The sequence below is a fragment of the Limanda limanda genome, chromosome 18, assembly GCF_963576545.1.
Source record: "Limanda limanda chromosome 18, fLimLim1.1, whole genome shotgun sequence".
NCBI classification, from domain to species: Eukaryota; Metazoa; Chordata; class Actinopteri; order Pleuronectiformes; family Pleuronectidae; genus Limanda; species Limanda limanda.
The window spans coordinates 8,767,593-8,791,077 of record NC_083653.1 but is presented as its reverse complement, the minus strand read 5'-3'; the positions used below and the strand labels follow the sequence as shown (position 1 = coordinate 8,791,077).

At 45.7% G+C, this 23,485-nt stretch overlaps 1 protein-coding gene across 1 annotated transcript in view; it reads right to left on the bottom strand.

Annotated features, from left to right (window-relative positions):
* syne1a (spectrin repeat containing, nuclear envelope 1a) overlaps positions 1-23,485 on the bottom strand; it is a 114,703-nt gene that overhangs the window by 24,221 nt on the left and 66,997 nt on the right. The window contains exons 73-110 of the mRNA XM_061092037.1: positions 22,974-23,120; positions 22,582-22,707; positions 22,281-22,457; positions 21,933-22,198; positions 21,644-21,800; positions 21,161-21,559; positions 19,385-20,989; positions 18,466-18,797; positions 18,136-18,280; positions 17,601-17,819; positions 16,020-16,327; positions 15,677-15,842; positions 15,412-15,567; positions 15,102-15,254; positions 14,713-14,895; positions 14,446-14,583; positions 13,962-14,147; positions 13,121-13,243; positions 12,734-12,916; positions 11,820-11,963; positions 9,807-10,031; positions 7,924-8,064; positions 6,909-7,022; positions 6,492-6,653; positions 5,890-6,084; positions 5,628-5,801; positions 3,469-3,660; positions 2,685-2,816; positions 2,488-2,588; positions 2,192-2,342; positions 1,901-2,029; positions 1,627-1,800; positions 1,262-1,477; positions 1,050-1,151; positions 824-943; positions 523-723; positions 249-422; positions 3-134 (exon numbers count right to left, since the gene is read on the bottom strand). Coding sequence (XP_060948020.1) covers positions 3-134; positions 249-422; positions 523-723; positions 824-943; positions 1,050-1,151; positions 1,262-1,477; positions 1,627-1,800; positions 1,901-2,029; positions 2,192-2,342; positions 2,488-2,588; positions 2,685-2,816; positions 3,469-3,660; positions 5,628-5,801; positions 5,890-6,084; positions 6,492-6,653; positions 6,909-7,022; positions 7,924-8,064; positions 9,807-10,031; positions 11,820-11,963; positions 12,734-12,916; positions 13,121-13,243; positions 13,962-14,147; positions 14,446-14,583; positions 14,713-14,895; positions 15,102-15,254; positions 15,412-15,567; positions 15,677-15,842; positions 16,020-16,327; positions 17,601-17,819; positions 18,136-18,280; positions 18,466-18,797; positions 19,385-20,989; positions 21,161-21,559; positions 21,644-21,800; positions 21,933-22,198; positions 22,281-22,457; positions 22,582-22,707; positions 22,974-23,120 — 8,148 coding nt within the window. The remainder of the gene's footprint in view (positions 1-2; positions 135-248; positions 423-522; positions 724-823; positions 944-1,049; positions 1,152-1,261; positions 1,478-1,626; positions 1,801-1,900; positions 2,030-2,191; positions 2,343-2,487; positions 2,589-2,684; positions 2,817-3,468; positions 3,661-5,627; positions 5,802-5,889; positions 6,085-6,491; positions 6,654-6,908; positions 7,023-7,923; positions 8,065-9,806; positions 10,032-11,819; positions 11,964-12,733; positions 12,917-13,120; positions 13,244-13,961; positions 14,148-14,445; positions 14,584-14,712; positions 14,896-15,101; positions 15,255-15,411; positions 15,568-15,676; positions 15,843-16,019; positions 16,328-17,600; positions 17,820-18,135; positions 18,281-18,465; positions 18,798-19,384; positions 20,990-21,160; positions 21,560-21,643; positions 21,801-21,932; positions 22,199-22,280; positions 22,458-22,581; positions 22,708-22,973; positions 23,121-23,485) is intronic.

Genomic DNA, 23,485 nt, shown 5'->3' with positions numbered 1-23,485 from the left:
ACCTGATAGAGACTGATCCTTTCAGCGAGTCTCTCCTCTGTCTCCTCTACCAGACCCACAGTGGGGATGCTACACTCCACAGCCTCCAGCTGTCTACACAGAGCCTGGTAGTCTTCAACAAGCCTGCTCCATGACTGTCAGGTAGAGAGAGAGAGAAATTACAATGTCACATTCCCACCAGGTTTTTAACGTTTTTCTGATATATGTGATATAATCTCTACTATTGGATTTTAATCAGTAATTCCAACCTCCAATATGCCCTCCAGCTCCACTCCCCTTCTGTGGGCCTGTTTGAGCACATTGTGGGCTAAAGTCATGGTCTCCTCCAGGGCCTGGCTCTCCCTCGGTGCCACCAGAGAGGACACTTTACTGTAAAATGTCTGGGTGAGGATCATATGGCATTCCAGACCCTGAAAGAACTCCTGGAGCAGACAAGGACAGAAAGTTAAAGAGGAGAGGAATCAACGACCTTACAGTTTGGCAATAAAAATGCATGCCAATCCATTTCAACCCCCTCCTTACTTTGTGTTTGTCAAGTAACATCTGGACCTCTATGACGGAGGCCACTGTCATCTTCTGGTCAGCAGCCATCTTGTCCTGAGCGGTGTCCACCAGGTCAGTGAGGTCATGAAGTGCAGCCTCATACTGGGCCTTGAGGGACAAGCCGTGGTTAAGGCTGCTACGTCTGGAGCCCACCATCAGCACCAGCTCTTCGTATGCATCCTACACAAAACCAGCAATATGTCAGTCATTGAGTATAATAATGTTGGGATGGTATGACCTTAGGGAAAATGTTTGAGCTCCATTATTAACTTGATATTACCTGCAGTTTGAGTAGTTCCTGATTAGAGGTTTGTTCAGACTGGAGTCCTTCTGCCCTGGTCCTCAGCTCACTCACTCTCTGCTCAAACTCCCTCAGACTGTCCTCCACTTCTGATAACGCCTACAAAGGAGCAGCACAATCAGTCAAAATCGCTTCCCTGAAGTCCTGTCAAGCTTTTTAAATACACGTTAAATATTTGCGTATTTGCTTTTGTTTCGTGTCCTACCTCGATCTGTTTGGATGCAGGTCTGTCTGCGCTTCCCGCCATCTTTTCCAGCAGCTGGTGTTTACTTTCACTCAGAGCTGTGAAAAGCATCCTCAGTTCGTTCTGGCAAAGACAAGAAAAAGCGACGTTAAGATACAGGCAGAAAAAAAATGCAATCACATCCCTAGCTTGATATAAATCCCTCAGGTGGTGCAGCAGTCTAGCTTTAACACCTGGAAAGATGAGTGTTCCTGCAGCCTGTCTCGCATGGTGTCGCAGTGCTGCTCCAGGGTGGAGTCCAGCAGGCCCATCCTCTCCTGCAGACCCTCCAGGGTGTCCTCCATCAGAGCCTGCTCCTCGACTCCACACAGCCGGCCTGCTCCTCCGCCCAGCAGGTCTCTGCACTGGTTCACCTCCCTGGTCATCTCCTTCAGCTGTTTATTCAAACCCTGAGCAGAGGAGTTCAGGTCAGTAACACAGAGAGTATATTCTGTTCAATAACGTTTGAATTGTTCTGTCTGTTGTCAGTTTACAAGTCTTATCATTTATATTTCTGTAAGAGTAAATGCAGCTGATCAGTGTGTTTGTTTCCACTCACCTCTAGACTGTTGAGCTGCGTCTCTGTGTCCTCGAGTAGCAGCACAGGACCAGAAAGCAGCTGATTCTCCGCAGCATCCAGCCAGAAAGAGGCTCCTGAAACTGCACTATACAGATCCTGCTGGACTGTCACCCCTCCAATAGACACTGCCAGTTTACTGTCACTACCCGCAGCCTGTGAGAAAGTAAATAGTATATGTTCAGTAAGACGTCTGGGACTGAAGACAAGGAATTGCCAGGAAATCTACAAACAAAGAGAAAAAGGAAGGTGTTACCTCTTGGGCGATTCTTTCCAGAGTCTGGCTGCAGGCCTCAAACAAAGCTCTGGGAGAGTGAGAGTCCTGGCTGCCAGACTCGCCTCTAAACACCATACTGGGACTGGACAGACGGGACCGGTGGACGACCTGCACACGAAAGCGACATACGAGGGTCAAATATGAGTGATAGTGTGAGATAACAGGAGCCAAAGACAAAGTTTCAACAGAATGCATATCATCCTCAGGTGAGAACAACATTTATTAAAAAGAACATCGCACTTTGAAACAAACAAACAAATCAACTTGTACCGGGCTGAGTTGGTCCTGTTCCAGGGTGTTAAGAGAGAGCTGCAGCTTTGTGCTCTGATCTTTATTCAGGTTTTCCCAGCGCTGCCTCATCTGATCCAAAGGAGACAACATCTCGGTCTCCAGCAACATTCCCCCTGGGATGGACACCTCGCTGTGGAAGGGAGACGAGCGTTTTATCACAACAGACTCAAATCTGGTCCCTGGAGATTTGTTTTATCAAGAGGTCCCAGTGTATTTTAATTATTATCCAGATTTAATTGTAACGTGTGCACATTCAACAGAGGAGAAAAAAGTACCTGTCCCCGTTGGGTGTGGTCTGTTGGTTGAGTAACTCTTCCCCTACACTTGCCACAGACTGAAGCAGACGCCTCTGTTCAGCGACCTGAATCTGTAGCTCCTAAAAATACAGGATTTACATTAGATTCAGTTATAAACATGTAAATTTGACTGTTTGCAAATGATTTCATTGTCCTGAAGAGTATTTTGAGCTTACTCTCTGCCGCAGCAGGTTGTCGTGTTGTTGCTGTGTGCGTGTTGACCGGGCCTGAGACAACCAATCCTGGACATTAGGACTCTGGGACAGAGATGAGTCTGGCTCACTGTCCTCCTGCTCCTGCAATGAACCCTAGGAGACAGACAGGAGGAGTTTTTGTTCTTTGAGACCGGGGCTGATGAAGTTTGTGAAGATCAGAGAAGGGAATGCAGCTGCAGTTCAGTAAATCCACTTTGTGACGTCCACGGGAGACATCAACAATATCAGACGACATTATTCAATTTATCATCCTGGAATTGCTGTCAGCATTTATAATTGGCTCATAGAGCTACTGTAGTTTCTTTGTATTGTAAAGTGATTTATTGAAAAAAGAATGTCACTATCTATCAGTAAAACAGCCTGTGCCTTAGATTTTCTTTTTAAGGTAATCTACTTTATTGGGACATAAAGCAAATCGGTCAAACCACCGTGTCATCAGAAACACACCTGATGCAGTGCGTTTAGTGTGAGCATGTGATGAGGTGGCAGCCTTTTGTCTGGTGTCTAAGGGCCCATTGTGAGACACACAGGCTCTTGTTGTTCCATGGTGGAAAACAGTGGACTTCTATGAAGAAGCATGCCGTGGCCTTTAGTGTTTGCACAATACTACCATTGATGCTTTAACCAATGCAGCACAATGCAGTACAGCACAACAGAAGTGACACAGGGGCAGGGAGGAAGGAAAATGCACGGAACACAAGAGGGTGGTGGAGGAAATGAAACCCTGCGTGACCTGGGCCCTCACCTGTATGTCCACCTGTTTGTCCTGTAGCATCTGCTGCAGCTCCAGGAGGCTGTCTTTGAGGGAGTGCAGTTTGAAGGTGAGCTGCTCCGCCTCTCCCTTGGTCTCCCCCCGGCCCTCCATCAGCAAACTCTCACTGTGCACGGACAGCTCCGACAAGTAGGACACCTTCTGCTCGATCTCAAACAGCATGTTCTGGAGAAGCAGGAGCACGAGGCAAACTCAGACACAGTATATTATAGATCAGAGGAAAACATTTTCAAATCACTTTCAGTTTCAGCTGACAAGTGGTTGGGTATAAAAAAGTTGTTATAATTCAGAGACCTCTAGTTTAAAAATCACACAGTAATAATAATACATTGGTATTCAGCACTTTTTGTGTTGTCCTTTCTCTTTTATTAGGCTGTGGTCACTGAGTCAGTATTTTATCAGGATCTATCATGTGTGTTTTGCATCTCTGAGAGTAAAAGACATACAATTTATATCAGTGGTTTAGAGCCAGGTAGCAATTCAGTTTTTGTCTGATACTTCTTCTGTTGATTTTATAATTTTGTTCACTCCAGAAAGCGGAGCAGCGTCTGAGGTAGTTAGCAGTTCTTCCGTTCTCATGCTCTTTTTCAAGCCTGTCTCTTTTCAATTTCTTTTGCGCAGACTTCCCTCACTCACCTCTCACATTTCTTTAGAAGAGAAAGAAAAGTGAAAGAGTGAGTTGTCAGGACTGTGTGTGAAAAGTGGCAGAATTGTATGGACGTGGAAAAAGAGGGGGATGAAGGTTGTATCCCCCTAATTCATACGGGGCGACAAGAGCCCTTGGCAATTCACTATGGAGAATTCTCCACAACAATGCAGAGAGACCAATATATCTCTTTTCCCTCTATTCAGAGTTTTCCCTGTGTCATGTGGGAAGGTGGATAAATACTGTTGTCTCAGTAGTTTCTTACCACAGAAAATTTTGTTAAACTGCTCTTTGTTTTCTTTTTGCCCTCTATCAAAAAACTGAATTGTGTCAACATCATTTCTTCTCTCTCTCTAACCTTATATTGTTTCTCAGATGTAAACCTTTCCAGAGGATCTATATTGTAATATCCTACACTCACTGAAGATGATTATCTACATTGGCTGGACCCTAAGGTCTGAGCTTGACAAGAGCCATACTAAGCTATAATCAGCTTACTGTTTCCCACCTGCTACAAACACATTCAAACACGGATTTCCTTTGACAGAGCCACAGAACATGTACTATTACTGTGGAGGGGCAAATGACAACTGTCCCAATTACAAATGATTACAGGTTGAATGTATATTTACATCAGTTTGGTCCTCAAGATGTCCGGTCTTCTATTTTTCACAAAAAGTGTGTTTTTTAATCATATTAAGAATATATCTTACTAATTTAGTGTTAATTCAGTTCTAAATCAATTTCCCAAACTATGTGCACCAAAAGTCGGTGACAGAATTAAAGGCTAGCATCAGGAAATTAATCACTTCAATGTAAAGACATTGTCCTAGTTTAAAAAGCCCTGAGGTTTTCTGATGACACTACTGTAAACTGAACACTGTGACCAAAAAATGTAAAAACCCTCAGAATGAACTTTTTGGTTTGGGGTAAATTATTAACTACTTTAGACGACCTACCTCAATAAAACCTTTACAACAACACATCATGGTGGATCAGTGACCAACGCTCCCAATAACCCCCCAGATTAAAGCGACGTTACAGGATGAGTGGGGGAACAAAAGGTGGTGGAGGAATGAGAAGGGTCATCACAGAGGGATAGAGCCCTGATCCTAATCCCACTGTCGTTATCCTAGAAAAGGTATTTATTTGTTGGGCTCCTCTTCAGTGAAATGTCTGAATTGCTTCTATTTTTTGAGGATGAACTGACCAAAAGTAAAACAGTAAAAAAACGAAAACTAAATAATATAATACCAAGGGAATAAATCCAAGGATTCATTGATCTACCTCAGGAACAGGAAAGCCGCAAGATACTTTACTTTTGCGTTTGATCTCCATCTTGGCAAAACAACAACTTCCAGACTTTCTTACTGAAAGTTTTCCGCGTTTTACCAGCAAAATTGTTTTCCACCGCTCAAGCTCAATGTCAATTTTCAGGCCACCAGTCACTCACGCCTTTAATGCTGCTACAAAACGTCAGCCTCACCTGACAGTCGATGAGCTGCTCCTCCATGTCCAGGTCTTTGTTTTGGAGCTGAAGGGCCGAGCTGAGAGTGGCACGAGTGCTGAGCAGCCAGTGGTCCAGCTCCTCGGCCTCGATGTGGTAACGCTGCAGCGCCTGCTCCTGTCGCTGCTCCTCCAGCTGCTCGCTCAGTCGCTCCTGCAGCGGTCAACGTGAAATGTTGAATACGGCGTTCACGGGTATACAGAAGCACAAGGTAAATAGGATGTTCTGCACTAGCACTCACGTCCAGCAGCTGCCGTTTTCCTGAGGCCTTCATTCGAATGGTGGCCATCCTCTCCCCCAGGACAGTGAGAGTAGACTGGAGCGCCAGTTGGTCTCCCGGCTCCCCGTCACTGTCGCTGTCCGCCAGCTCCTCAGAGAAACACGTCTGTAGCTCTCCAATCTCGTCCTGCAGCATCAAGATCTCATCCATCAGAGCCTGGGACGCACAGAGATCAGACAAGCGTGAGAGGTGGATGAAGAAAAAGAGAGGGAGAATGACATTGTTGGAGGATAAAAGACTGAGAGGAAGACGGTGAGAGAGCAGCAATAGAGGGTTTGTCCCAACTGCCGGACAGCAGTGGTGAAATAAAAAGGAACTGTATCGACCGTCACTGGGACGTTGGCATAGAAACGGAGAACAGTGCCGTGCAGTCTGTGAAACCATTGCACAGGCTGGTGCAATATTAAACCCTTCAATCATTCTCTGTTCTCCCTAAGAAGGCCTGTTTAAGTCACATTTGTTTGTGTTATTCCCAAGAGACGTCTCTCCACTTTTCTTCCTCTAACCAACACTCATTTAACTTCCCAGTATCTCCAGACCCTCGCGTCTTCTCCTTCACTCACCTGATGGGCAGCCATCTGGCTCTCGGGGGTCTTGCTGGGCTCCAGCCCCTCATTGAGCGCCCCCTCGATGGACTCCATCTTGGTGGAGATGGACTGGAGGGACTCCTGGTAGTGCTGCTGCCGCTCCAGAGCCTCGTACAGACTCTTCTGCTTCTCGCTGATCTGTGGCAGGAGAGGGAGGAGGGGAAGAGAGACACATAGAATTGCTTGGGTTTGGCACTTTTGTCATCCTGCTACAAATATACACATTTGGATTTTGGTACAATCCACAATAGACCCCCAAAAGATTTCTTTCTAACTAAACTGTTACTTGTATTTATGTAATCAACAACAAACTGTAAAGACAGATTTACAGTATAAGGTGCAATTATAGAATATCAGGAAGTTTGGATTTAATTACTTTGAATTAGGACATACCACATTCTTGAGTGTTTCCCAGGATCTCTGCAGGTCATCCAGGTTAGCAGCGCTCGACTCCATGGATGGGTCATACAGCTCCTGGAGGGGCGCTCGGCTTAAAGTGCCTCGACCCTGTGACACAACAGCACAGTCAGTGTGGGTTTCATTAGTGTGCGACTGGGTGTGTGTACAGTACACACTCATTACTGTTATTCGAGGGGTGGTTCTGAAATGTATGTCCCCAAACACACTGTCACAATTAAATTGAATGTAACATTTGAAGGTAGTTAAGCCCACATCTGCTGTTCATACATTACAATATTGTACATTATTGACTTTAAAATATACCCTTATGTAGGAATTTGAGAAAAACTAAATCACAATCTCTTGTTATTGGGCCGCACAGCACAGCAATGGTTATAATATTTCTTCTTTCAAGGAATCAACTCACTGACACATCAGTGACAGAAGTTCACAATAAAGTTGTCCCGTTTCACTGCTGCATCAAGACATAAGTAACACAACAACCGACTTCATATTTAAAAGTAGTTATGTGTAGACCATGACACACTCATTCTGATCTCAGCATCTATACGTGCAACAAATTATCTTCGGCAAAGTAAATCTATAACATACAGCAAAAAAGAGAGAAGCAGGGGCAGCACAGCAACTCAAACACCCGTTGGGTCAATAGTGTTGAGGATGACGATGATGACGATGATGACGATGATGGGGGGGTCGTGGTTTAGTGGTGGATATCAGGGGAAGGCTGTGGGATGGGGACTGGGTGGTCCATCTTTACAAGTTATATTCTGTTTTAAATGCTTATATTTATTCAAAGAAACTTCTGACAACAACAAGTGGAGACTCACTTGTTTCTTTAACTTTCAGCATCTAATGAAAACTGCACTAATACCGAAAATGCTCCACGTTGACATTTTCTTGTAACATGTAAAGTGGACTATGGGCGATGGGGCAGGTGGGGCAGGTGACCAGGTCGGGAGGGGCTTCAGATGGGTGGCGGTTGCAGTACCTGGTTAAGAGGAGCGTCAGCGTTAGCCCCTGGGGAGGGGGAGCGGCAGGCAGGGGGAGAGGAGACCTCGCTGTTGGTTCCCTCCTCCCCTGACTCCTCGGTCACGGGGGAGAGGAGTGTGTGGCAGCGGCCGGCTGTCATCTGACCACACATTCGCGCCGCACATCAAACACACACATCGAAGAAGCAGGTGGAGGTAAAGGAGGAGGGCGAGCGAACAAAAAAGAGGCAGATAAAAGGGGGAGAGAGAGAATATGAAGCGTGAAAAGAAGAGAGCATAAAAATTAATTGGGGGGGGGAGTGCAGGTTAGGCAGATTACAGTGAGCACACTGCTGATTAATAAGACAGTGAGTAATCAAATAACAGGAAGAGGACACCCATAAGATCACGTTACTGATCAAACTCTGCAACCTCAGCACACACACACACACACACACACACACACACACACACACACACACACACACACACACACTGTCAAAGTACAGTATTAAATTGTTCTGTGCTAATGGAAACACACTGGGTTCCACTGGCGATGATTGAGCCATGAGGATTTTCTCACAGGACACATCAGAGGAAAGGACTGGTCATTTACCAGGAAGTGGAAATCACACACACAGTAAGTGCACACACACACACAGGGATTGCTCACACCACTCTAAAGAAGTCTAAATGAACCACTCACTTGCAGGAAGCATAACTCATACGTGGCATAGCTATCAGAGGGGCTGAGGATACAGTAGCAGCAGAAGTGGCAGCAGCTGTCCCAGAGGCAGCCCAGTTGTCTGTGCGCCTGCATACTTCAGCAGAGAGGTGCAGCTGAAATGGGAGCCGAGCCTTACTGGGCTGCGTCTTGGCAGTTGGTGCAGAACTTGGCCGCCTGACTCGGGACCTTGTTTTTTTTCCCGGGCTTTTATGATGCAATGCGATGCAACAAAGCGCACATACACACGTGTGGGACAAGTTTGGAATAATCATGTGTGGGAGACTCTGTGATTTCACACGCCGAGATTAGTTGAGAGACTGAGGTCGACTGTCACTGCAGTAACTATGCGGGACAATAACAAACAAGGAGTGTTTGCAGTCCCAGCAAGCTGCAGACGCCGTACACACAATCTTAATATGCTCTGCTCGCACACACACACACACACAGACGCATTTATATCCTGTTTCCTGGCCTGCTGAGACTGAACACACCACAAACAGCTATATGGCAAGATACCGAAATCTGAACCACACACAGAAGAGACAGAGGAAGTGCAGGCAGTGAGGCGACTAGTCGCTGACAGACAGGTGAATGATCGAGCTGAAGATGACACAGTGTAGTTGCAGGTTAACAGAGTCCGGCTCAGATGAAGTTAAACGAAGTGACGCAGCACAGTTTCAGTGCAGTGATAAACGAGAGGAGACGGCCAGAGGAGAATACATAACACTTGAGGGGAAGGGAAGATGGGAAAATGCCTCAGCACAAAAGCAAGGTGTAGAAAGACAGAGAGAGAGAGAAATAGAATAATAATAGAGAGAAGAAACTAATCCAAACCTCGGTTTCTTTTATATTTACCATCATGAACCCCTGAGTAGAGAGTTTTTATATCATTGCTAACTTGGAATTGAATGATACCGATTTACCTTTAGAGTAGCAGTGTTGAACCTGTAATTATAACTGTCATCCTCAGACAACCGCAATTTGCTTTAACCTAATTACATTATTGTGAAATGAACTCTACGCCGTTTAGAAACCCCCAAATGACCCATGGGGATTCTTTTGTTCCACTTTGAGAAACAGAAACACACACACACACACACACACACACACACACACACACACACACACAACTATGCTGTGACTCTCCATGTGTCCAAAAAAGGCTTTGCTGCTCACCATGACGACAGAGGGGTGTGCAGGAAGCTGCTTGTTGGCGGCGCCGGTTGCCACGGCGCTTGGCAGCTCCTCATCACTCAGCTCGTCCATGCCGTCCGACAGGCCGTCCACCTCGTTGACCGTCAGCAGCATGGTGGCGTGTTTGGCCTTCACCGTCAGCATCTTGCACTTGGAGTGGAGCGAGGCGATCTGCTCCTGGTAGCCACGGATCTTCTGGGCCAGCTCCTGTCAAAACATCCCCCCCGGGACACAGAAAACACCACCGCCCCCAGGGTCAGGAGAGTGTGACTCAGTCCACAATGGGAGATCAATAGTTCCTGGCTGAACAAGGTCCTGATAAAAGGAGGGCGGCTGGGCCGGCTCAGCGTTGACTGTGGTGCCGGTATGAGAGGAGTGAGCGGAACGGACGCATTCTCTTCCCTCCCCGGTCTCTCGCTTTTGGCCTCACAGTGTGTAAGTGCAGAAAGAGAATAGCACAGCCTCACTCTCTCCCTCTCTCTGTCTCTCTCTCCCTCTCTCTGTTCTGTATCCCTGGGCCAATCAGAGCAGCACAGAGGCGGGTGACTCAGATCGGCGGTGAAGCCAGCAGACAGGATGTTGGGTTGAGAGAGTGAGAGAGAGAGAGACCCTTGCAGAAATAGTTCAAAATCCCTCAAACACTCCCTCTCGTACACATACACAGCCGGGGAGGAAAATAACAGGAAGTGATCTCACTGCAACCCCCTTCCTCCGCCTGCCGCTTCCCTCCTCCACCAATCCTCACTCCGTTCAACAAAAGAGAGCGGCGAGGAGAGAGGGGGTGTGTATGGGGGAAGAATGACAGAGATGGTGTCAAATTACAGCTATGCTATGAGCCGGCAGGCCGGGTCCAACTCCTCCTCCACTCCTCCTCCTCCTCCTCCTGCTCCTCCTCCTCCTGCTCCCTCTGTACCGCAGATGGTCAATGCACTGATAAGCAGGTCACGTGACAAACTGGACCAGTGGAGTTGCTCAGCTTAGAGATCAAACTCAGACATAAACACAGCCGTGCCGGAGGGATTGCACTGACAAGGAAATGTCATGTGTTTCCTGTATAAGTAGACTGGGGTGGATCACATCTACCAGAACCGTGCAGGACAAGTTAAACTGTCTTTGCCTCTACCCCCCCACCTTCCAAATCTCTCTCTCCTCACGGGAGATGGAACACACTTACTCAGCAAATGCAAAACTGCAACAGGAAGCACAGATGCAGGTGAAAAATGCTGCAATCGTCAGCACTGCATCAAGCAGGAATGTTCACAGGTTCTATTTACATGCACCCGCAGATAAATGAGGAATGTGTGTGCGAGTGTCGGTCTTTTTCAGTCACAACACAGTGTTCTCCCTGAACTGCTGTACGGCAGAATAGGTTTGATAAGGGATTAAATGTGATGTGTTTAGCTCAGTCAGATTTAGTCATCGACTACAACTCTGAGATATACAGTATATTTCTTGCTGCCACTACTTCTCACTTGTTTGTGTGTTTTCTTTTACACTTACAGGAAATATCTAACGACTGACCAGAGTGGACTTTAAAGCAAAGAGAACATAGATTATTGAAGGAGCTCTAAAAGAAAAACTGAAAAATGTAACTTTTTACTAATACTTCTATGAATAAAGACGAGTGCAGCAAATAAACCCCTATAAATCCTTAAGTTTGATATTGGCAAAACAACATTTTAGTCAGTGCCTGTTTTTACGGTTCAGGCCTTTATTTACAGTTCAAGGAAATTAGATTAAACGCAAAAGCATGCAGTTGTGATTTATTTTATTTTGTAAATTTTTTGTACTTTTTCGCTTTAAGCAACATGTTATAGAGGGCGCTTGTTTATTAGTCTATATAGATTTGATGTTTCAAGTTTAGTCTTGAAGAAAAAGACAAGTCAGTACAGAGGCCTGACGCCATCCCTTGAGGGAAGAACTATATTACAGTTTTTTGGACTAATATAAAATATGTTATAATGAATAGCAGATATAGAGTGTGTGTCCTCTCACCTCATGGTGGTGTATCTGAGCCTGAAGCTCCTGTATGTTATTGGTGGAGACGGGCCGGTCCTGAATGATTCGATGGGCTTCTTCTATCAATCTCTGGAGGTTCTTCACTTCCTGTTCGTACTGCTCATACTGCACCACAGCCTCCTGGCAAAGAGGAAACATAACAAGGTAAGAGGGAAGCTGCAGCTTAAAATGTAATTTATATTATTGATCCTGGGTGAGAAATAACAGTTTCTGCATTCACAGTATCTGTCACCAAGTGAGTTCATCATAGACTGCTGCAGTTTATGTATGGTGCATTCTCCACAGCAACACTCGATGTGAATGAATGATTCATGAATGTACATAAGAGCTGTCTATCCCAAATTGAGTCTGAGCAAGACCACTGTGAGCACAAACAGATTCATTCTCATTCCAAATTCCTAAGATGCTTAAATTGTCTGTCCTCCAGTTTGTGTCTGGAGGTCGGACATTTGTTTTTTGTGATGGCTAATCTTCACCACAATGAGCTTAAAAACAAAATCAGCCCTCATCCAAAGGATTTGAGGATAACACCGGTCTGATGGGGGCTAAAGGAAAAACACAGACATTCCTGAGGAGGTCTGTTGGGACACTGCAGCCGAATTCAGAGCATCAGAGCAAATGTCTGTGCAGCTCAGATGCTGAGTGGCAACGGTCCTCTAATTCCAAATGAGGATTTTTAGGTTTACAGGATGTAACTTGACGGATTAGGAAGTAACCTGGAGACGAAGACAGATTAAAATAATATGAGACAAAACCTTATTAACTAACTCTTACACTTATTGGTGATGTCATGCTTTAACAGGATTCTCAGCTCTGTTATCTAAGTTAACTTCAGGTTTAAAATGCTGCCAATAATCAGTAGCACTTGTAATGTGAGGGTTGCCCTGTACCTGCAGGATGTTGCACTGCTGGATGGTGGTGTGCTGCAGTTGGCTGGCCTCTTGCTGCAGAGTCTGAGCTGTGCGGCAGGTCGGCAGGCTGGCCACTACCTCCTCTGGTAGCCGGAGGGCGCTCTGACACCGCTGCACTGCCGCCACCTGCTGCTTGAAGCCCTCCATTTCCACCAACAGACGCTTGAGAGGGAACCAAAGGGGGCGTTAGAGAGTGAGGAGGAATTAATGAGTGTGTGATTAAAGCTAGACTGCTTGCAGAAACCTATTGCAATCGCAGGCATGCTCTGTGTGTGTGTGTTCTTTGTGTATGAAGCTCTAATACGTGACTTCAATGAACAAATTTAACAGATGGATTCAAATAAATTTGAATAAACGCGTGTGTACCTGTCTCTGTGTGAGCTGCTCTCTGAGGCTGAGTCTGTTGAGGTCAGGGGAAGCGAGCGTGACCTGGATCTGGTCCACAGCCGAGTGGAGGTTCTTGACTTCTGCCTCCAGACGCAACATGTCCTGAAAAAAGACACAGACAGATCAAATAAATTAGAGGAGAGAACACGCAGGAGTAGGAGCAGCTTACAGTGAATCTATCATCATAATATAATGTAGCTAATGGATAAAAAGTGACAGAAAAACTGCTATCGCTAATATAGACTTGCATCCAGTAAATCACATTAGTCTGCAAAAGTGTGTTTCCCATTCACTTGAGTAAAAAGCGATTTAGTTTTTTAAACAAATCTCTTCTGCTGCAAGTTTTTATTGACTTTGATGTATTTCATGTGGAGAAAAATCACATTAACAGTCATCGTCACTAGGATTTGTGCTTTGTCTGCATCTTAACCGAGGGAAACAAATCTGCAATCTAAACCCACAGGAGGAATGTAAACAGATTTCCAACATCAGGCGACAGTGAGCAGCAGACGACCATCTGTGTATCAGCAGCAGGGCAATCAGACGGGAGTAATAGATTACTGCCACTAACTGAAGCAGTTCATTTCATTATGACTGTGTGTTGATTCATCAGTGACCACAGGGGGGCACTATTGGACTGTGGCTCTTGTGTATCTGACTCACTCCGAGTATGAAGCAATACGTCAGGATTTATGAAATAAAATTAGCTGTGGCTCTTGATATTTGTAATGAATTAAATCCATTTGATCAGAGCACCCTGAAATACTTGAGAGGTGAAGTGTTATCGATGTGAGGTTTCCTGTGAGTGAATGTCGTTTACCTTTGCTGCATCCTGCAGACGCTGCAGACGAGTCTTGGCCGTTTGCTGCAGCTCCTCCGTGCGTCTGCTGAGGTGGTTCACCTGCAGGCTCCACCCCTCCGTCTGCAGCACCTCCCCCAGATGCCCCTCCCTTTCCCCCATGGCCTCCAAGTCCCCATGGAGACCCCGACACTCCCGCAGCAGCGCCTGTCACCATGGGAACATGAAATTACAAGTCAGAGAGAGGAGGCCTTTTTTTTTTTTAACAGAGCAATTACACTAATTGTGTCAAGGCAACATAGTGAACAGGCCATGACATTTCGCTGGAAATCAGACTGTGAGTCTAATTAGCTGTTCATTTGTGTGGTAGCATCAAATTTAATTGGTTGATGTAAAAAACAGAAGATTTTATTTTTGTGGAAAAATAAATATAAACATTTTTGGGATTCTATTTTTGCAGCCTTATGACTTTAACCTCCCTGCTGTGTGACTCATTAAATCTCACCTGATGTGCTCGAATCTGCTCCTGCAGCTGTGACGCTGAGCTCCAGATGATGTGACCAGTGACCAGAACTTCTGCTTTTTCTGTCCAGCCCAAAATGAACGCCTTCATTCCCTGATATTCATCCACCTGTCTCTCTGCCTGCTCACGTGTAAGAGACAGACGAATTAAAGAATAAGGCAAAGGAGTGAAATACTCACAAATACCACAAAATACTGATAATTATAATGATAATATACAACAAATAACGGGAACTTTTTTTTCTCCCACCTTCTTCAGTCTGTTGGCTCTGTCCTGGACCTGCTGTGTGGTGTGCCGCTGCACCTCTGTCAGTTTGGCCACAGCATCGCCGAGCTGCTTACACAGAAGAGGGTTCTGCTCCCCAAACTCCTGCACCGCCACCCCCAGCTCTGCCAGAGAGCGAGAGCACGACTCACACTCTTCACAAAGAGCCTGGAGAGGAGGCAAGAGGAGAGTAAGAGGTGAGGTGGAAAAGGAATAATGAAAAATGGGGTTTAAATGACAGGCAGTTGATGGCAGAATTCAGTTCTTGCCATTCCAGCTCCAACACACTAATTAACCTCAACATCTGCATAAGGAATAGTCAATTGAACAGGGGTTAATTGCTTGTTAATTAGTCAGTCTGTCTTGCTGATTACTTTGGTCTCTTCTTTGGCCTCCTCCAGGTCGGCACTCTTGTCTTCCAGTTTCAGAGCGATGGTCTTCAGCTTCGCTTCCATGTCCTGGAGTCGGGAGCTGAAGTCCTCTTTCACATCTCTGTTCTGCTGCACCTCCCTCTCACGTGCTTGGACCTAAAGGATATGGTGGAAATACACATCATTCAGTTTACATGAGCCACATTTAAATAGCAGCAAAACTAGACTTTTGCTACGGCTTAATTTGGTATTTACAAACAAATTACATACATGTAATAAAGCCCTTAACGCAGTAATACAAATATACAGTCACCTGGTCTTCAGCGGAACCCAGAGCCAGAGCCACCTCGGCCAGCTGCATGCTGAGCTCTGAGGGCAGACCGGCCTGGAGGTCGTGGTACTTGGACTGCTGCAGCTCAGTCATACGCTCCACACTCTGACGCCTGCTGATGACCTCACCGTGTGCAGTCTGTAACACAGACAACAGCGGATGATTCAATGCAAATCAAAGTCTTTTCTATTACATGATATGGTAACCACTTATGTGTGTGTGTGTGTGTAAATGTAGTGGCCCATACCTCTAGCTCTTGGAGCAGTGAATCCAGGTCGGCGGTCGGACTCAGCAGTAAGCCACGAGTGTCTTGGATCCATCCTTTGACCAAACCCAGCTCCTTTTCAACATCCTCTCTTTCCCTCAGCTCCTGTTGCACCTGAGCTCTGCTCGTCCTCACCCGCAGCAGAAGACTAGACAGGACAGAGTGGGAGAAAATGATAGAGGAATGTTTTAATCTAAGCGGGAAATTAACACAAAACTCACAGCACTCACAATGAAATGTATTAATATACACAAATACAGATTTGATGGTCATGAGCCTTGAGTCATGAGTTAAGCAGGAGCAGCTTCAGCGTTTGGTGACTCACTTGTCATACTGCCCCTGCATACTTCTGATCTCTTGTAGGCACGGTGTCTCCTCCTTTCCGTTCTCTGTCTCTTTCTCTTTCTCCACCTCCACCTCCTGCTTCTCCTCCTCCTCTTCCTCCTCTCCTCTGAGGCTGCGGGTGTGTTGCCCAAGCAGGGCCAGGATGGACTGCTCTCTCTCCACCTCCTGGCTGAAGGAGTCATGGTACTCCAGGAGGCTCTGGAGCGCCGTCCTGGTGGAAGCCTTCTCCACCGTGCTGTCTGGGACACGCGTGTGGAGGTCATTGGACACGGAGCGCACCTTGTCCATCTGTGGAGCCGGAGAAGTGAACGTACAGGGATTCAGGCTCAGTGGATGCAGCAGATTTATGGTTGATATTTAACTGATTATCCAGGAGAAAACGGTAAATTACTCCAGTTGACTCTAAAACAAATAGTTTTTTTAAAGAGTGGGTCCCTATTTTGTGCAGCATACAAATTCCTCCATCCATTATCACATTGCTTCAATTGATGCATAAATGCAGAGAAGAAAACTGCAATCGGGTAAACATGAATGATATCAGCTTTGCAAATGTGTTGTGAGGCAAAAAAATGCATTTACTACATAAATTAGAGCTCAAGATTAGATCAAATACAGTGTGAACATATATTTTGTTTGTTTGCAAATTAACTCCTCAGCTTCTTCATTTGACTGAGAGATGACATTTTAATATCATCATGCTATTGACAGTGATCTATCCCAGAGATCTGCCTTGTTGTGTTTACAGAGACTTTGCTTCTGTGGAGAAGAATGGTCACTCATCAGCTTGGTGGGGGACACAAAGACCAGTGGTTCTATCAATGAAGGCAGGGAAACATAAATCTAAAGGGATGAGATGTTTAAAGTTGGCTAAGTATTTTCCACCTCTCCTTGCATCTAGAAAACGAGAGCACAAAGTTAATCATTCTCTCACCTCACAATACTTTTCACTTATATCTGACAAAGCCCTGCCTGCATTTCACACGTGAGACTCAGACAGAGGAGTACAGAGACTCAAATGTAGAGGAAGACGTCACATCCAGCTGAACAAAGGCACCATAGAAAACCAGTGGACAACAGAGATGTGCCACATATGAGGAAGTGACCCGTACACAGTTCGGCCTCATTTCCTTTCTAGGAGCAGCGCTTAGGGAGAATTCTTTGGAACTGACGGCATTCAGACTCAAAATAGGTCGAAAGGCGGGAAAACACTTGGTATGACAGAGTGCTTTGGCAGGAGAGGCTAACGGGCCTGAAGCCTGGAGTTACATCACAGCACACCAACTGGTATTCAGCTGTTTGACCTAAATCTGCAGAGGCACAGTTTGATACATGTGTTAGTTTACTGGCTTTAGAATACAGGTGAATGCTGGCTGTTTTGTGGAGTGACACTGGACATGCTTCAGCTGTGGTTTTATGCAATACATGAACTATATATGAACTGAAGCACTTTAACCACACATATAAAGTTAACTATGCACGATTGCATTCACACACAAACACACACACACACACACACTGACAAGGAACCACAAACACATCAACAACGGGTTTCCTCTCTCACCCTCTCTGTGAAGTTCCTCCACTCCCTGGCGGTGTCCTCCAGCGCCCTCTCCTGGGCCCGGGCTACACTGCGTAGCCTGCTCCACCGTTGCCATAGCGACGACACAGAGTGGCTGGTGACACTTTTGCCGTACTCGGAAACGATCGTCTCTAACTCCGCGGCATTCTCCTTCAGAGCACTTAGCGGCACCTCCAGCAGGTCGATGTGATCCACCAGAGACTACAGTCCAAAGGTGACGACAACAGACACATGTGATGAGTCATTTAGTAAACACATTCCCATTAAGGATTTATAACATGGCAAATTATAACTCTCCGCTAAGCTTTCAACGTTTCAAATACAAGCAATAAAACAAGGAATAATGCATAAACACTCAACTGATGAAATATTAATGTGCATCTGCTGCCATGACAAGAATTAATGCTGGAATTTAAAATCGCAGCCACGAGGGACACAGCACGTTCAAGTCAGACTGTTGCTGTGAATATGTAAAAGTGTTTCTGCTTTCTGAGTTTTGGGTACGGCAGCGACCGACCTTGTATCTCCGACACTTGTCCTCTGCCTGCTGGCTGCTGGTGGCTATGGCTGTGGTGAACAAGGCCATCTTGCTCTCTGCAGCGTTCATCTGTGCAACCAGCGACTCCCGCTCATGTTGGAAGGAGCTCCATAGAACGGCACACCTGGGAAAGTTATACAGATTACAAACCACAACTCATAAAATATATATTACATAGAATATACGTAGAAGGTTGAAAGAATAAATCTAATTGTAGATGTGGAAGATTAACTTCCCATGAACACTTTCATTATTTGGCTCAACATACCAAAAACAGAAATGAATGATAGAAGACACGTTAACACACACCTCTGCAACACTTCTCTATAAGCAGCCAGTTGATGTTTGACTTCTGTGTTTTTCAGCTGCATCTTCTCAACTTTTTCTCCACTCCGCACTCCTGGTTCCGTTAGATCCACCGGCAGGGGATCCAGAGTCCTCAGCTCCTCTAAAGCGACGGTGAAACTCTTTTCCTCGGCTGAGATCTCTTCCAGGTCCCGCACACAATCCGTCTGGTTCTCCAGCTCCAGCCCTGAGCTGGCCCTCAGGAGCAAAGCTGCGGCAGAGTCCAGCCATTTCTGCATGGTCTGCAGAGATAAGTGCTGCCTCTGGACCAGGGAAACAGCTTTATCCGCAGCCAGCTAGAAAAGGCAGAAGGTGCTTTGATTAACTACAGTTTTCGCAACTTTCTACAAGAGTTTGTTTACCCAGAGGTAACAGTAAAATTAAGTCTTAAATCATTGTAACAACTACGGTCCCGTCAGACAGAATAAATCTATGTCTGCGGATGTGTAACAAGTTCCCACTGCAGAGCTTTACTTCAACTTTTAGTTTCAACTGCAGTCATATGTTGGAAATGTAATTTTGGAATTCAAGATTTAATACAGCTTCCTCTCAAAATGTCAAAGGTCAGAGTTCTCTGAATCAAATGAGGTTAGAAAAGGCTCTGTGATGTCATTATAACTTTGGTCGACATCATTGATTAGATAGAATATGGTTTTTAAACTCATTAAATACCCACAACAATTATAAAGTGATTAGAACTTATTCAGTTCACTTACCCCAGGCCTAGTAATATTAATAGTGTGGGCAATAAGGAATTGGAAATTAATATTTATGAAGGATAAATGAGATCCCTGTTTAGTTAAGAGTGTGTGAGTTCTACCATAAGAAAAATAAAAGGATAGAAAATGTCCCCATGTTATTTCTGAACAACATGCACACCAACCTGTTTCTTTCTAACGCCTTCCTGAACTCCAGCTCCCAGCTTTTCCACCTCCTGCAGTTTCTTTTCCACGTGGGCTGGCACAGTTTCTTTTCTACTACAACACCTCTGCTTTTCTCTGCTCCCCAAGGCATCCGTCATCCTCAATCTACTTCCCACTTCCTCCTCTATGATTTTCAGTCTGCGCACTTCCTCGTGCACCCTCTCAACTTTGACCTCTGTCAAGGTCAACGGCTCCTCCAATTTCTCCTTGATAGTCTTCAGCCACTGCAGCGTTTTCTCAGTCTCTCTTGTGAAATCGTCCTTTTTCGTGACTTTGGTTTCACTTTCGCCGACAAAACATTTCACCTCAGTCCGTAACGACCGCAGTGATTCACGCTGCGATGTCGCTTCTTGAAAGGCAGTGGGTTCAAACTTCAGTCCAAGGCCTTCAGTTTGATGGTTACATTCTTCAGTCTGAAAGATCACACCGTCCAGTCTTTCTAGCAGCGAATAAAGACTTGTGATTTTATCTATGGCTCCTACGTCTTTGTCTGACTTCAGTCTGACCAGTTTCTCTTTAACAGACTTCAACTCTGAATCCGTATCGGTAAATACTCTGTTGTGTTCTACTCCAACTCTTAAGGAGTTCTCTAAGTGTTGAATTTTCTGATCATTCCTCGTCTTCAGTGTGTCCTGGAGACAGATCAGCTGCTGGGTCTCTTCAGCTCTGTTATGCTGACCTCTGCACCGGAATCCTTCATTTTTCCCACGAAGTTCTCTCACAGCTGGACTAATGTGGAATAAACTCTCATTAATATTCCTGTATTCATTGATTAGACAAACAACCTCCTCCTCTCCAACACTGATAGTCTGATTCTCCAGATTGTCAAACTGCTCCTGTAGCTCCTCCAGTGCATTACGAGTGATATCAAAGAAAGTGCTGAACTCTTTTCTCTCCAGGACTATTTGCTGGACTCTGTCTTTCTTCTCTTTGGCTAGAGCTAGGATGGCGTTGTACTGCTGAGGCAGAGCATTGAGCCTCTCATCTAGGTAGCAATGGTCAATCTCATTTAGAGTACGAAGGATCTCCTGGCCTATTCTTTGGACGATAAGCAGGAGGTTCTCATATTCTGAAGCTTGTTCTAGGACATTTTGAAAGTTTGACAGTTGTGTTTGTAATTCGGAGTTTTCATCAATGTTGCTTAGATTGATTTCCGGGAAGGTGATGGCCTCTGCTTGTCTCAACCATTGGCAAGTCTTGTCCAGGTCAACCTGAAAGTACTTCCGAGAGGTTAAGGCTTTTTCTAGGTCCGTGAGACGTTGAGTGGTCCTCTCGAGGGCCGTTTCAAAGATCGACTGTAGTTCATCAAGTCTTGCCAGGGTTTCTGTTCTTTCTTTATCGGTGGCGTCTCTCTCCAGCTCTCGCCCTTGTACCCAGAGAGATGTCAGCTCCCTCTGGTAAGCTCGTAAACTGCTCTGGACGCTCCGACATGCAGCGACCTGTTTGGCCAGGTCCTCCGGGAGAAGTGCTATGTGGTCATCGATCAAAGCCTTCCTCTCCTGTTGTTGTACCCAGGTCAGTGCTCTCCCCAATCCTTGTAGGAACTGTGTTCTCTCTGTGAAGGCCTACAGAGGAAGAATCAAACACTGCAAATTAATTATAAAGTTTTAACAACTAGAAAAAGAATGAACATGTTTTTCCTTCAAAACAAACTCCCCATATGTGAGACAAGTTAGGTCCTTCAGGGCATAATTAAAATTTTTACTTGCATCTCATACAAAAATCCAGCTGTTTACCTTACTGAGGTACTTCCTCCTTTGGGCCACCCGAGCCCCCAGAGTCTCCACCTCAGTCTGGGCTTGTTCAACAAGCCCTTGAAGGCCTCTCTTCTCACTCAGCCCCAGCCTGGACGTCACAGCTTGGGCTTCGCTCACTGCCTGACCCAGCAGCTGCTGACGGGCCTCAAGTTCCACACATACACTCAAGTGGTCAAACAGAAAACTCTGGGCCAGGTCGGGGGGTGGGCTGGTTTTCAACGCAGATGTAAGCGCAGGCCGCTGCTCCTCCACCCACTCCCGGGCATCCCTCAGCTGGGTTTCCACCCGAGACAGATCCTCCAGGGTTTGTGCAGAATCCTGGATCTTCTGCTGAATCAGGGATTCGAGCTGGGCCCAGCGCTGCTCCAGGTGACCCACCTGGTGAGAGGCAGAACACACTCTATGTTACTAAAATATCTCATTTCAAGAACCAGATGAAGAACTAAGAGAATGGAGCTCCACCTGTTGCTTGACCAGCTCTTTGTCTAGCAGGCTAAGTCGAGGCAGAATAGCTTGTCTCTGGTCTCTGACATCTTCTAGAGTTGCTCTCTGCTCCCCCAGGTCACTGGACAACTTCTTGAGGGCCTCTAGATGCTCACTTGTACTTTCTGTGTCAGCCCTATGTACATACAGACAGGGATTGTTAGACATCTGGTTAATTTAGTCCTACTATATAAATTAAACATACATTTTGAAATGTATGTATTGCTCAAAAAGTTATAATCATATCACACAAAGTAGACTTTGATACCTGGCGAGGTAGTCCCATTCCCTGGATACTTGGTGGAAGAGTTCCTCCACAGCTACTACGCTCTCCTGGTACTCCCCGCTTCGCTGCATGTCCTCCCCCCGCTGAGCCTCCAGCTCCTCAGCCCGCTGGCCTAGGTCCATCCAGCTTCTCCTAAGTCTCCTTATCTCCTCTAAGGCAGGAGAGACCTGTCCATCTGTCAGCCTACCAATGGCTTCATTCAAATGGGTAACCTCAGACTGTCTCTCCTTGATGTGCTGCAGGAACTCCTGCAGGAAAGATAACAGGTGCTGAAGTCTATAACATCGACTATGAAGTAACTTTTAACATCACCATTCAAACCAAACACACCTGTGCCTTGTCCAACTGGTTTTGGGCAATCTTGGGCTCCAGCTCTGCAGGTCTCCTGATGAGGGTCTGAAGTTGCTGCTCTGTCTCTCTCAGCTGGAGCTCCAGATCTGCCTTCTGCTCCTCAACGTCCCTCCAGCTGTCTGCTACCTCCTCAAAAAGCAGCATACGATCCTCATTCTGTACACAAGGATCAATGGAATCATGTCATACAAAGCATGTATTTTTAAAAGCTTTAATAATGCCTCGGCGCCTGTGTTTGCAGCTGTAGCGGTCAGTCTATTGTTTAAAGACTTTAACTGACCTGCAGTTTGACCTCCTGGATGGAGCCTGCAGTTTTCCTGACCCTTGGCTCTGACAGGTCATAGGTTGAGCACAGGAGTTGGAGGTAAGTGTTGGCCTGCTCCCCGAGAGCTCGCTCGTGTTTCACCTGCCAAAAAAAGTGTCTGTCATTGGTTTTGTTTTTCTGTGGACGGATGACTATATTCCATAAGGAGAATCGACAAAACCTTACAATGTGTTTTACCCTTTTTAGTCCCCGTGGAAGACGGATATATAACAGCCATGCACATGAGTACTATTAATTCAAAGATCAAATAATAATCTCAGGAGGTAATAACACATATAAAGAAAATCAAGTTATGACTTAAATACCAAACTCTTCTTTAGGACTGTGTACTGTAGGTGTTTACTGACCTGCTGAAGCGCCTCTTCCAGGCTGAGAGAAGTGTGTGCAGGAGGTTCTGGTTGTTCTGAAACAGATGTGATCCACGTCTGGCACTGCTGCAACGTGTCCTGGAGACTCACGTGTCTCTGTAACTCATGGTCCAGACTCTGATAAACCTGTTGAGACGTGGACAAATATATGGACAGACTTATTTAAGTGTGGATTAAATAACATGATCTTAATACGGAGATTGAAGTGAGGGAAAATAACATTTAACAGCAGAATAAATACAGTTAGTGTAAGAAACAGTAAATGCTACAACAGGTAGAGAGCTGGGTTCTACACTGTCTAGCTTTGATGTCGGTGTGTTGCATTGAACAAAAAGGCTGCATTATATTAAACAGGTGTTGAATGTGGAGATGTCCGTGCCCTCCAGGGGCGAGCAAACAGCAAGGTCTGATTGACAGTGTTAATATGAGCGCCCCAAAGAGGGGAGAAGGGGGGGGGGGCAGGGGGTCCATTGGCAAACCGCCCAGTGTAT